The sequence below is a fragment of the Salvia splendens genome, chromosome 21 (genome assembly GCF_004379255.2).
Source record: "Salvia splendens isolate huo1 chromosome 21, SspV2, whole genome shotgun sequence".
Lineage (NCBI taxonomy): Eukaryota > Viridiplantae > Streptophyta > Magnoliopsida > Lamiales > Lamiaceae > Salvia > Salvia splendens.
Window position 1 is genome coordinate 1,246,519 of NC_056052.1, and position 11,906 is coordinate 1,258,424.

Consider the following 11,906-nt stretch of genomic DNA (forward strand, 5'->3'; position numbering starts at 1 on the left):
AGCAGCACCTCTTGCTCGGCCTGCCTGTCTCCGGTCTGCTGATCAAGCTGCTCGGTCTCACCCTCTCCGTGGAAAATTGGAGCGGGTGAAACTGGCCCTAAGGAGGCAAAGATAGCCTCCATGTTCTCGTCCCGGTCAGCTCGGCAACTACGAACTTGGTCAGCAGAAAGCAAGACCGAGGACGAAGCAAGCTCCTCAAGGAGCGGCAGACTCTGGAGACGAGCTGCTATCTCGCGGCCGTACAGCGGCAGGACGACTTCGGGCCCCTGCTCGGCATTATCGGTCATCAGTTTCAGCAGATCACCGACAAAGGCCGAAAATTGATTGCTCAGAAAGAGTTTCTCCGCGAAAGCACGGAGAACCTCCCCTTGGGCAACCACGGCGGCAGCATCCCTCCGTTTCGTCTGCTCTCGCTGTATGACGAGCTGGTTTTTGGCAAACTGGGCTTCATCCTGGGCCGAGATCCTAGCAGCTCTGGCCTTCTCAAAGTCTGCCTTAGCCTGTTCGGCCTGGTGACGAGCAGCCGCCAACTTCCTCTGCATCTCAGCATAGTCGCTGGACGCTTTAGAGAGTTCGACCGCGACGAGCTTGCTGAGCATGCTATTCCTCTGAAAATGGAAAAAGGAAAGAGTCAACAGAGGGGCCACCAAAAAAAAAAAAAAAAAAAAAACATAGGAAAGAAGCAAAGCCAAAGAATCAAGAAGAGAAGTTACCTCGGCAAAGTCCGTTGGCCATGCAAAAGGCTCACAGACATGCTCCGACGGGGGCGCCAAGACGATGTCTCTCTCCGGCGCTCTTGGGGGCTTCTGGGTCTTCCCCTTCCTCTTTGCCGAAGTGGACTCCGGCTCTTTTGGATCCGAAGAAGAGGTCTTCTGCCTCTTCGGATTCTTCTCGGCATCAGGCGCCGAGCTGGTAGCCTTCTGTTTCTCCGGCTCCTTAAGCTCGGAGGATTTGCGGCTAATCTTATTTAGCATGTTCACTGCCAAAAAACAAGAAAGCAAGGTTAGTTTTCGCCACAAAAGCAGTAAGGCACAAAAAAGAATTCCTCACCCTCGGTCTCTTCGTCCGAAGACGAGGAGTCGAACACGAAGTCGCCCTTGACGAGCTCAGACTCCAGGTACTGCTTCCTAATCATAGGAATCTTATTGAGCTCGCCCTCGAGCTCGTCCAACGGTTCTAACCGAGGATGAGGAATCACGGACTTCGGCCCTCTCCAGGGAAAGCCCGGAGCCGCTGTCCTATTATAAAAAAAGAAGCGATGTTGCCACTTTGGCCACTTGGTTTTGCAGAAGGCCCTAAAAGGCTGTAAAGGGATCAAGTAAAACCTAGATCCTTTTCTCTTAAACTGGAAGAAATTAAGGATTGCCCTCAGAGACAGATCCTTATCTAACCTACGCAGTTCGGCAGCAAAGGCCGATAAGTGCCTCCAAGAGTTCGGAGTCACCTGACCTAAAGGGAGTTGAAAAAAATCTAGCAGCTCTACAAAGGCAGGGGGAAGAGGGAAACGAAGCCCGCATTCCAAGCCGGCTTCATAAACGGTGGCGTAACCCTCCGGCGGCGAGTCAGCCCTATGAAGGTCGTCGGGAATCGCAACCTTCCCCCCAGGAAAAAAATATTTTTCGTGTAGGGATATCACAGTATCCTTACTCAAGATGCTGTGAAAATACTCTACGGTCTTCTCCCCGGATTCTTTCCGGCTAGAAGACCCCTTATCCCCTTTCCTACCGCTACCTGACTCAGAAGAAGAAGAAGACATAGTTCTTACTCTTTGAAAGTCTGAAGAAATTCTGAAGAAATTCTTGAAAGCGGAAGGAAATTTTTACGCAAAAGAGAGAGAATGCAGAAGAAGCAATAAGCAAAAGTGTTCAAATGATGAAGAAAGGACGTATTTATCAGATTCGGAGAAGATTTCAAAATCATCGCACCGTTTCGAATCCCACCTTTTCAGGATTCAACGGCCGGATTTTACTGTCGCATTTAATGCAGTCACGCGCAAGGCACGTCCCCTGACGTCAGCCTTCCCCGTACCTTTATCCAGAATGCCGAAGTGACTCGCTTCGCCGAAGTGATTCACTTCGCTTTTCGGGGGGGGTAGTGATGGGGTACGTACTAAACAAGCTCTAGTGACGGCCCATCAGCCCAAAGCCCAAGGAAGAGTATCAGTTCGGCATTACCAAAGAGTTCGGCCCCAGCCTACAGCTCGGTAAAAGCCGACCAATCAAGCTCTACTCTCAGATTGGCAAAAGCTGCTCGGCAATAGCTCAGCAGTTCGGTCCCCAAGGAAGAGTATCAGTTCGGCATTACCAAAGAGTTCGGCCCCAGCCTACAGCTCGGTAAAAGCCGACCAATCAAGCTCTACTCTCAGATTGGCAAAAGCTGCTCGGCAATAGTTCAGCAGTTCGGTCTCATTATTCGACCGAACTGGGAGATAGTGGTGTCAACTCATGCAGGATCTCATGCAGGATAGCGGACCAAACAAAGAGATAGTGGACCCATGCAGGATCTCATGACCTCCACGACATCCACGACATAATTACTGATGATGTAAGCCACGACCTACTTAGTGGTGATGTAAGCCACGACCTAGTTAGTGGTGATGTAAGCCACGACCTAGTTAGTGGTGATGTAAGCCACGACCTAGTTAGTGGTGATGCAAGCCACGATCTTAGTTCAATGTATAAATAGAACTTAGATCAGATAGAGGAGGGGGGCTCTCTAGACATCAAATATCATATAGCAAGTCTGTATTTGTAAGCTGGAAAACCAGATCAAGCAATACAATCTTGCCCTCCTTTCTTCCCGTGGACGTAGATTTACCTCAGTAAATCGAACCACGTAATTCCTTGTGTCGTGATCTATATTCATTACCTACATTTACTACTATCAAAAATTCGCCCAACCATCAAACATCGGTTAGCTATACAAGTAGACATCTGATCATTTTAATATGTATGCAAATGTTAATTCTCGAGGTGTGCAAATATTGAGGATATTTCTCGTGGAGGAACATTATCAAAGCGTATTGAGCTAGTCTTTGATTTAAATAGTAGCTGATCATTCGGAGAGCCTAAATATATCTTAGGGTCCAGCGGAAAATAGTAAAATCGCTTTTCCGTGCCTAGAAAGATATGAGTTTTCAATAAATGAAATTAAAGTTAGTAATCTAGCGGTTGTTGTTGAGTTAAAAGAGGTCTATAGATCAAGGCTCATTGCGAGCATTTTTTTTCTTCTCTTCATCTTTTTTTGTTATCTTATTAATTCATATTATACTTCTTATTACCAAATCAAACTATTAAAATACTTTATGAATCTTTATTTTTATTAGTTTACATTTGATACATTTGATTTATTAATATAAAATATTATTTTATGTGAGTTTTGTTGCATCTTTTTACTTCATTAATTGTATAAATATTTATGGATTATAAATATTTATTAATTTAAATTAAACGCCTCATTCGTAGTGGGACATAGAAAGTACTTAATTTTATATTTTTATATTCTAATTAATATATTATTTAATTTTATTATTAACATTTATTAAACTTTTTAAATATTTAATTCTGCTCCTCCACATTCGATCCGTTTAATGTTTCAAAAATTACAACAATAGAACGAGACGCAGTTACCTTTGAGCACAAAACTATGTCATATACTCATATTCCCTTTATTAACAAAACTGAAGATTTTTTAAATAGAATTAATATTGATTACTCTTTTATGACGAGATCATTTGAACCCAAATTTATTAGATAGATATAAATATATGGAATAGGGATATGTATTCAATTGCATTTTGAAAAATTTTTCTCACTCGTTTTATCAATCAAACTAGTGCAAACCACATTCTCTATATTTTGGAATTAACTTCTATTTTTTGAAAACTTTTTCACCATATACTGTATTAATCTTTAAATTTGTATTCATTCATCAAATCATAATAATCATAAAAATAATTTAATAGTAATATTTAATCCTACTAGTTTTTAACTATCATTTCAATTATTCAAATACTATTATCGACAGAGTCGTGAAAAAAACAAATTTTGAGCATTTGAAAACAAAACTGATGAATCAAACAAAGTTCAAGATCTGAAGCCCTCTCTCTCTCTCTCTCTTCACCTCCCCGTCCGCAATCGGCAGTGGTAGTATTTTTCAGTTCACTGATAATTCTCAATTGTTTTTAAAGTAGCTGAATTTCTGGATGTATTGATTATACATATGCAATCAATCCCGACGCCTCTTCAGTTGTGCGGATAAATGAAATGATAGCCGGCGATGGGATTGGGGGGAAACAATCCCTCGCGATCTCCACTGAGGTCGATCGCGAATCGGACGGCGGAGATGACTTGTCTCAGTACTCATCTTGCGGCGGCGAATCGGAGTTCGAGAGGTACTGCAGCGCCAGCTCAGCAATGGGGACCCCTAGCTTCCGAGGTAGCTCGTTCTACGATTCTGATTTCGGTTCCTTGAAAAGCTTCAAACTTGGCGGTGAGATTTCTGAATTTAATAAGATTCGCGAATCGGAGTCGCGTCGTGGTGTGATTGATAACGGCGCGTTGAGTTTGAATGAGAGAATTGAGGGTTTTGTGAGTGGTGGTGTTGATTTGGGGGGGAATTTCGATGCGGTTGGTGATTGGGGGAATGGGGCAGTGTCTGAGAGTGGGATGAAAGGGATTAGGGATAGAAATGTGCGAATTGGGGGTGAATTTGATGAGACCGGAAATGAAAGAAAGTTTATCGATGGTAAAGAAGGGTTGGGAATTGAGGGAGGGGAGAATAGGAACTTATTGGATGAAAGTGAAGCTTCGTCGAGGTGCGAGCATTCGGAGGGTGAGGATTCCATGTTTGGATGTGGTAGTGATGATGAGAGGAGGATTGGTATGTATTACGAGAAGAATGCGCGATTTCGTGATGAGGAAAGCGGGATAAAGGAAAATCGGTTGGTCATGAATTCTGCAGTGGCATTTGGTTCTGATGATTGGGATGATTTTTTTCATGAGAGGAATGAGAATACTAATGGTTCCATGGTCTGGGGTGAATTTCAGGCTGAAAGCAAGACTGTTGCACCAAGTGGGAATGGCTCTTCGAGTTTTTCTACTGCCAGTTCAGTTGCGTATCCTAATACGATTCTCACTGTAAGGCAGGAAAGTGTTACGGGTAGTCCTGCAGTTTGCAATCAAATTGAATCTTGTGATAGGTCATCAGAGGTTTATGTGAATGCTCAATCCACTGTTACATCGAAACTTATTCAATGTGATGCTCGATCTGAAGATGCAAAACAAGTGGTTGCATCAAGAAATCAAGTGAGTGAGATTGATGAATTGGATGGATATCTTGGAAGTGTTGCTTCTGTTAATGATATATTTCAAACAAAGAAAAACCCACTGGAAAAGGCCTCAGCAATCGAGGAGTTCAAGACTGAGTCAGAAATAGAAAGCCAAAATGTGACTACAAGAGAAGCCATCTCCATTCATCATGATTTTGCATCAGAAAGGACAAATCATGAGAACAAAAATTTGGAGGTGAAGACACTTTGTGATTCTGTAGTCACTCAGAAAGATCTAGTGGCAGCGAAAGGTAAGGAAGAGAAGGAGACCAAATCATCTGAAGGAAGCAGTTCATTTGCATTTCCATTGGTGGCTGATACGAGAGGGGTTACTGCAGCTAAGAGTGACTTTTCTTCTGTGTTCGACCAAATTGAAGATCATTTTGTTCCAGCTAAGGTAATTTTTCTTCTTTTTTAGAGTTTGCTCTTTGTATTTATGGATGGTTATTCTCTAAAATGATGAACAATAGCAAAATTTTTAATATGATTTGGTGCAATATCTTGCAGAAAAGGGATTTCGAGCTAAATGAATTCTATGATGAATTTGTTAATGATATGGAAGATATACTACTTGATTCAACTGAGTCTCCTGTATCTAGATTAGCCTATAGCACTAGGATAAGTCACCCCCAATTTCATCGGCCTTCGAGAGATGGAGGCTCTAATGCATCTACATCTGGCACAGATCATGCTCATAATTCGATTAATCCATCTCTCAAAATTGATAGGGTTGAGGTAGTAGGTGCTAGGCAAAGAAAGGGAGATGTTTCATTCACCGAACGGCTGGTTGGGGTCCAGAAATACACCGTATATAAAATGAAAGTGTGGAGTGGGGAAGACCAATGGGAGGTAGAACGTCGTTATCGCGACTTTTACACACTCTATCACCGGCTGAAGAAACTATTTTCTGACAATGGGTGGACTCTTCCTCCGTGCTGGTCTTCTGCTGAAAGAGAATCGCAAAAGGTGTTTGGTAACGCTTCTCCGGATGTCATTGCAGTGAGGAGTGTTCTTATCCAGGAATGTTTACAGTCCATTATCCTCCAAAGATTTCCCGCCAATTCTCTCAACGCTGTCACTAGCTTTCTCTCCTCGACGGAGATGATGCCTAGCTCTCCTGTATCTGATACTGGCATATCTCAATCAGCTCTCGCCAATAAAGGAACACAGGAAAATGATTTTTCCAGCTTGGGGAAAACCATCTCACTCTTTGTTCAGATACGCCCTTTGAAATCTGTGAAACGGATGCTAGATGAGCAACACTACAGGTGTGCAGGATGCCACAGAAACTTTGAGGATGGTAGAACAAGGTTGAAGGAACTTGTACAGGCACTAGGCTGGGGCAAACCTCGTCTTTGTGAATATAGTGGCCAGTTATTCTGCTCTTCATGCCATACCAATGATACTGCTGTATTGCCTGCCAGAGTTCTTCATCATTGGGACTTTACTCGATACCCTGTATCTCAGCTGGCTAAATCATTTCTAGATTCTATTCATGACCAGGTATGACGATTTATTTTGCCATAATTATGTATTAGTTGAGTGACTTCAACTGTGCTATGGAGCAATGTCAAAGCTTATCTCCATAATATGTTGTGTGCTGGATTAGTTTCCCATGTTCAACTGATTTGCCTCTTTTATCTACTGACATTTAACATTAAATTGCTTCTACATTAATTGGACGGCTTTAAGACATGAAAGTCTTGATAGAAATTTCCAATTTGGGGATGTTTTGATGGTTCTGGGTGTTCTGGGAATTGAGTTTGTAAACTAGTCTACGAATATCTGATGTCCACGAAGGAAACATATTAAATTATCATGTTTTTGGTTGGGTGCTGTTATGGAACAAGGAGCAAGGAACAAGAAAGGAGTTTTTGGCAGAATAATTTAACATAGCCTCTATATTCGACACTCTAATTTTCTTTCTTTTATTGCAGCCAATGCTATGCGTCAGTGCTGTGAATCCCTTCTTATTTTCTAAAGTCCCGACATTACAGCATGTGGCTAATGTCCGAAACAGAATAAGAGCGGTGTTGCCATATGTTCGCTGCCAGTACCGTGGATCCATCCATAAAGGTCTTGGATCCCGGAGATATCTTCTTGACAGCAATGATTTCTTCGCTCTGAAAGACCTCATTGATCTGTCCAAAGGAGTTTTCTCAGGTGAAAGTTTAAAGTCGAAAATATATGTTTTGCTTTTGTCCTGAACGGACGTGAAATCTACTCAAATTATTTGTGGAACTCTTCTCACTGCGATATATTTTGAATTTTTGTTGAAGTGGCATGCTTTTTCGTGGGTATTATTATGATGACATAATCTTAGAGCTCTCTTGTATCCATATGCATTCGTATACATTATATACTGACAGTGTAAGTACCTTTAAACAAGTAAAACCGTGATCGAGTTTACCTTGGATAAGCATTGGCCTCTGTACTGGTTGTCTAACTGTTGTTAGTGTTTCCTTTTTGCTGTTGTTGACCTGTTCGGGACTATGGTTATATACAACAATTTCAATGTTTTGATGCATAGTGACGCTTTAACGTGCCTTACTGCAGCATTACCAGTGATGGTTGAAACAGTCTCTCGAAAAATTCAAGAACATATAACTGACCAGTGCCTTATATGCTATGATGTTGGGGTTCCCTGTGGCGCTCGTCAAGACTGTCAAGATCCCGTTGCTCTCATTTTCCCTTTCCAGGCAAGTGTTTATTCCCATCAATGAAAAAAGAGTTCATCCGGTTTGATTTACTCTGCGAATATTACTTGAGAATAGAATCAAAATATGCAATTCTTGATCATGAAAACGAATCAACAGGAAGGAGAGGTCGAAAAGTGCAGAACCTGTGAACTGGTTTTCCACAAGAACTGCTTCAAGAAACTAGCTAGTTGTCCTTGTGGCGCTCGTTTTAAGAAAGAGGAGACGAAGAGAAGTTCTAGCGAGAGCACCCGTGGCGTGGATAGCAATTTGGTTTCACTGGCCGTAACAGCTGAACCTAGTTCTGGAATTCTCGCTGGCCTCTTCTCTAAGGTAATGCCAGCCAGGTCTCAGATCTTTAGAAAACGAGAGGCAGAGGGCGTCGGCAATGTTATCCCGATGGGTTCGTTGCCCAGCACCTCCCTCGAGTTTTGATTGAGATGGCTGTTCGATCAAATATTGTATACAAGTTTTGCGAAGATACTCTGCATTTAAGCTTGATTCTTCACATTCTTCTTTCACACAATTGTGTTACTGTGTGTATTTTTTTTGTAAAATAAGTTTTAGAATAGAGCATTCATGTGGCTATTGATTTGATCTGTATATACAATTACAGTGTTAAAATTGTAAACAAGCGTTGAAGTACATTTAGAATGGAGCATTTCCAATAAAAATATGAGTTATTGGTAAGAAAAATTTTACTCATGCCAAATTTTAAAGCTTGTAAAATTGTGTACTTTTCCAAGAATTATGAATAGATAAAAACTGAAATTTGACCATTATTAGTGAATTTTATACTCCATCCATCCGTCCCATAGAAATAGACCATATTTCAATTTTCGTCCATTCATAAAATAGTCCATATCTATTTATAGCAATCTTTTTCTTCTTCTCCTTTACTTTATCATTTATGGGTCCATTATCCACTACACAATTTCAACTATTTTTTTTTCATTATCTCTTATTTTACCAATTATGTATTAAAACTCGTGTCAATCCTAAATGACTTGACGGAGGGAGTAGGATTTAGCATTTTGGAAATAAATTACTGTGTTTTTGTTTTTTTTTCTACTTCATATCCCCACACATATAATATTTGATGGTATTTTCATTTTTCAAATTTTTCTCGCTACAAATATTTCCGCGTCCCCATCGCTCCACCCCCGAATTTCGCCCCGCACTCCTCACAACACTGTTTATACTATTACAATGTTTTATTTGTAAACAAGCTTTTCATATAATTATAAGGTTGCTTAAACTCTCATACTTTTTATCTATGATTTGCAGTGATTTGCTATTTGACCTTAAAGAAAGAGACAGCTACATGAATAATACATCTCTATTTTTTTTGTCAGAAATCTATTTGTAGTTACATACATTTATGGACTACTCTGTATGGACATGTACATCTCTCAAAACCTAAAAATCCACATCTTTATGAATCCAATCAACACTGAAACCTATAGCTTTTTAACCAAGTTTTTGCTCAAAACTTTTTTTGCAACATCTCAGAAAGCTTTACTGAGGTTGAGCATACCAATATGTCTCAGGAAACCACTTCTTTAGAGCCCAATGCTTCCCCTTCATCAGTAGCACGAAAACCCCATAGCACGGTATGTGCATCAACGCCACAGTTGAATACCTAAAACATAACCACACACTTCTGTTTATCCATTAAGCTACCAAGAATACTAATAGCCATGTTTGATGCTAAAACGCGCTTGTGAGTGCTCGAGAAAAGGATGCTTCTTGCTTACCACAATGGAGCATAGGATGATGAGAGGTCAAGAATGGGATAAGGCCACCTGTTTCAGATTACAAAAATGTCATTGGATCACATATATTTTGCATTTGATGGGAAATTGGGAATGTAAGAATCTTACCATATCCAGACACAGGCATGTAGTATCCATTGAAACAGGACATAAACAGAAGTCCAGAGGAAAAAGTATCCTATTCTAAACCATGGAAACCTCTGCACAAGTTTAAGGATCAATATCAGTATATCGTGTTAATTGTTATACTGAAAATAGTAATGAGTTGTAACTTTTACCAGGCTGTTTAAGGCAGTCTCCCCGAGCAGAAACACCGCGTTTATTGAGTGCATGTTTATGACCAGCTGCAAGAAGAAATAGAAAAACTCTTAGGCAGGAAAAATGATGGGAAAGTTAGATGGCACTAACACTATTTGAAGCACTTACAAAACTGAAATGGTAATCTTTGATGACAAGAAAGGGGACTAGTATGAACCAGAAGACGGAATCTGTCAGCATCACAGCTCCGGCATTCATCTGAAGAAACCAAAAAATTAGGCCTTGTGAAAGATGAGAATGTTATGATCCAATGTGATTCACCTGAAAAATGATCTGGAAAGCATAGGCCAAGAATCCTGCTTCTTCGCGAACATTATGGTGTTGATTCGGGTCCTTGCCTTTGCCACGCTCCGTGTCATGATGCGCCTCTGTGGAACCTCGGTTGTATTCATAGCATCCGTGAATAGACAGTAAGGATCCAAGCTGCATAAAATTTGAATGTGAAAGGATTAAAAGGCATGAAATATGTATATATGTTTAAAAATAGTGTATTAGTATTAGGCCATTTTCTCACTTACCCCAAAATATATGGTTATCAGTGTAAAAGTCCACCTATTCAATGGCAAAAGATATAATTAATTAACCATAAAAACAGAATTTTGAAGAGATGGATCATGAAAAAGCAAGAAACTTGAAGACTCACTGAGTGTAGAAGTAAAGAATGGTCCCTCCATCAACAGAAACATTTAGTATAAGCATGGAAAGAAGCACGAGAAACGCGAAAACTCTAAAGGCGAGGAGCCAGCCGGGGTGAATGCTTCGAAGGCAGGGTCTCCACACCTCATCTTCATGCAATATTCCAGGTGATTCTCTCTCCTGTCCATTTGAATTCTCTTGTGAGTTCCTTCGACATTCATGTCTCGATATGAGAAGAGAGGCGAACACCATCGACATCAGTACCCACAAAGAGCAGAGCAGCACCCTCCAGTTCAGCCAGTATGATGAAGCTGTTGTGTTCACTGTTATGGCTGGCTGCCATGATTTTGTGGAACCAATGAGGAATGTCAAGAAACTCATCCTCCTTCTGATCCAATCTTGATATGAGTCTTTTGAGAAATCCCAAATGAAAAAGAACTGTTTTTTGGGGCAGAAATTGTAGTAAGGTATCAAAGAATTGAATTGAATGCGTGGTTAGTAGTAGTCCTCTTGTTTCTTGAAGATGATGAGTTGAATCTACAAACATTTACACAAGAAACAGTTGAGTCTTATGAAAGAAACCAAATTCTTGAGGAAGGGGAAAATGCAGCCATGTTTAATGATAACATTAGTGAAGCTGAGAGAAATTTGCTCAGCATTATCATGTCAAAGTAATCAGATGGTGCATGATTTCAAAATGAAAGATTTGAGAAAGGAATAGAACAAATTGTAAGCAAAGAAAGGTTTAGGATCAAGGAAGAGATGCTTTGCTTGCCATTTTAAAAATTTGAAGTGAGAGAAAGGGAGATGCTTTGAGCATAAGCTTCAGCCTTTTTATATTGTGGTTATGCCCATAAGATCCTCAAATAGGGACTGGTCCAAAATCTGTTGTCACAATCTTTAATATTCTCATGCAGATTAATAAATAAGTATTTTGTTTAAAGACAGTTAAAATGAAGGAATAGTCACTTTTGTTGTACAGTTGCAGCAGCTTTGGTTTGGTCTTTATAGGATTGAAGAGAAGGAAAGAATGTTAGGATTTTTATAGGTTGTGAAAATATGTAAATTGATGGTGTTGTCAGATCAGGAGGAGGGAATAAAGCAGCTGTAAAAAAGGCATTTAGCATAGATTAAATTCTTGATAAATGATAA

At 40.4% G+C, this 11,906-nt stretch overlaps 2 protein-coding genes across 2 annotated transcripts; one reads left to right on the forward strand and one right to left on the reverse strand.

The window, feature by feature from the left end:
- The first annotated feature begins 4,038 nt into the window (after window positions 1-4,038).
- LOC121785025 lies at window positions 4,039-8,715 on the forward strand. The gene is made up of 5 exons (XM_042183352.1): window positions 4,039-5,726; window positions 5,837-6,832; window positions 7,267-7,492; window positions 7,886-8,028; window positions 8,146-8,715. The coding sequence occupies exons 1-5, from the start codon at window positions 4,266-4,268 to the stop codon at window positions 8,458-8,460; spliced, it is 3,141 nt and encodes a 1,046-aa protein (XP_042039286.1). The 5' UTR covers window positions 4,039-4,265; the 3' UTR covers window positions 8,461-8,715.
- A 635-nt stretch (window positions 8,716-9,350) lies between these two features.
- LOC121783467 lies at window positions 9,351-11,545 on the reverse strand. The gene is made up of 8 exons (XM_042181547.1): window positions 10,762-11,545; window positions 10,637-10,670; window positions 10,380-10,541; window positions 10,227-10,316; window positions 10,079-10,144; window positions 9,909-10,000; window positions 9,783-9,830; window positions 9,351-9,667 (listed from the first exon to the last, which is right to left on the reverse strand). The coding sequence occupies exons 1-8, from the start codon at window positions 11,133-11,135 to the stop codon at window positions 9,544-9,546; spliced, it is 990 nt and encodes a 329-aa protein (XP_042037481.1). The 5' UTR covers window positions 11,136-11,545; the 3' UTR covers window positions 9,351-9,543.
- Window positions 11,546-11,906: the final 361 nt, after the last annotated feature.

What these genes read in the sequence shown, in the direction of transcription:
- LOC121785025 (XM_042183352.1), top strand. Translation starts at nt 4,266, where the DNA reads ATGATAGCCGGCGATGGGATTGGGGGGAAACAATCCCTCGCGATCTCC. An exon ending in ATCATTTTGTTCCAGCTAAG is followed by an intron (nt 5,727 to 5,836) that starts GTAATTTTTCTT and finishes AATATCTTGCAG; the next exon opens with AAAAGGGATTTCGAGCTAAA. An exon ending in GTCCAAAGGAGTTTTCTCAG is followed by an intron (nt 7,493 to 7,885) that starts GTGAAAGTTTAA and finishes GCCTTACTGCAG; the next exon opens with CATTACCAGTGATGGTTGAA.
- LOC121783467 (XM_042181547.1), bottom strand. Translation starts at nt 11,135, where the DNA reads ATGAGTTTCTTGACATTCCTCATTGGTTCCACAAAATCATGGCAGCCA. An exon ending in AGACTGCCTTAAACAGCCTG is followed by an intron (nt 10,001 to 10,078) that starts GTAAAAGTTACA and finishes AAACTTGTGCAG; the next exon opens with AGGTTTCCATGGTTTAGAAT. An exon ending in CATGCCTGTGTCTGGATATG is followed by an intron (nt 9,831 to 9,908) that starts GTAAGATTCTTA and finishes AATCTGAAACAG; the next exon opens with GTGGCCTTATCCCATTCTTG.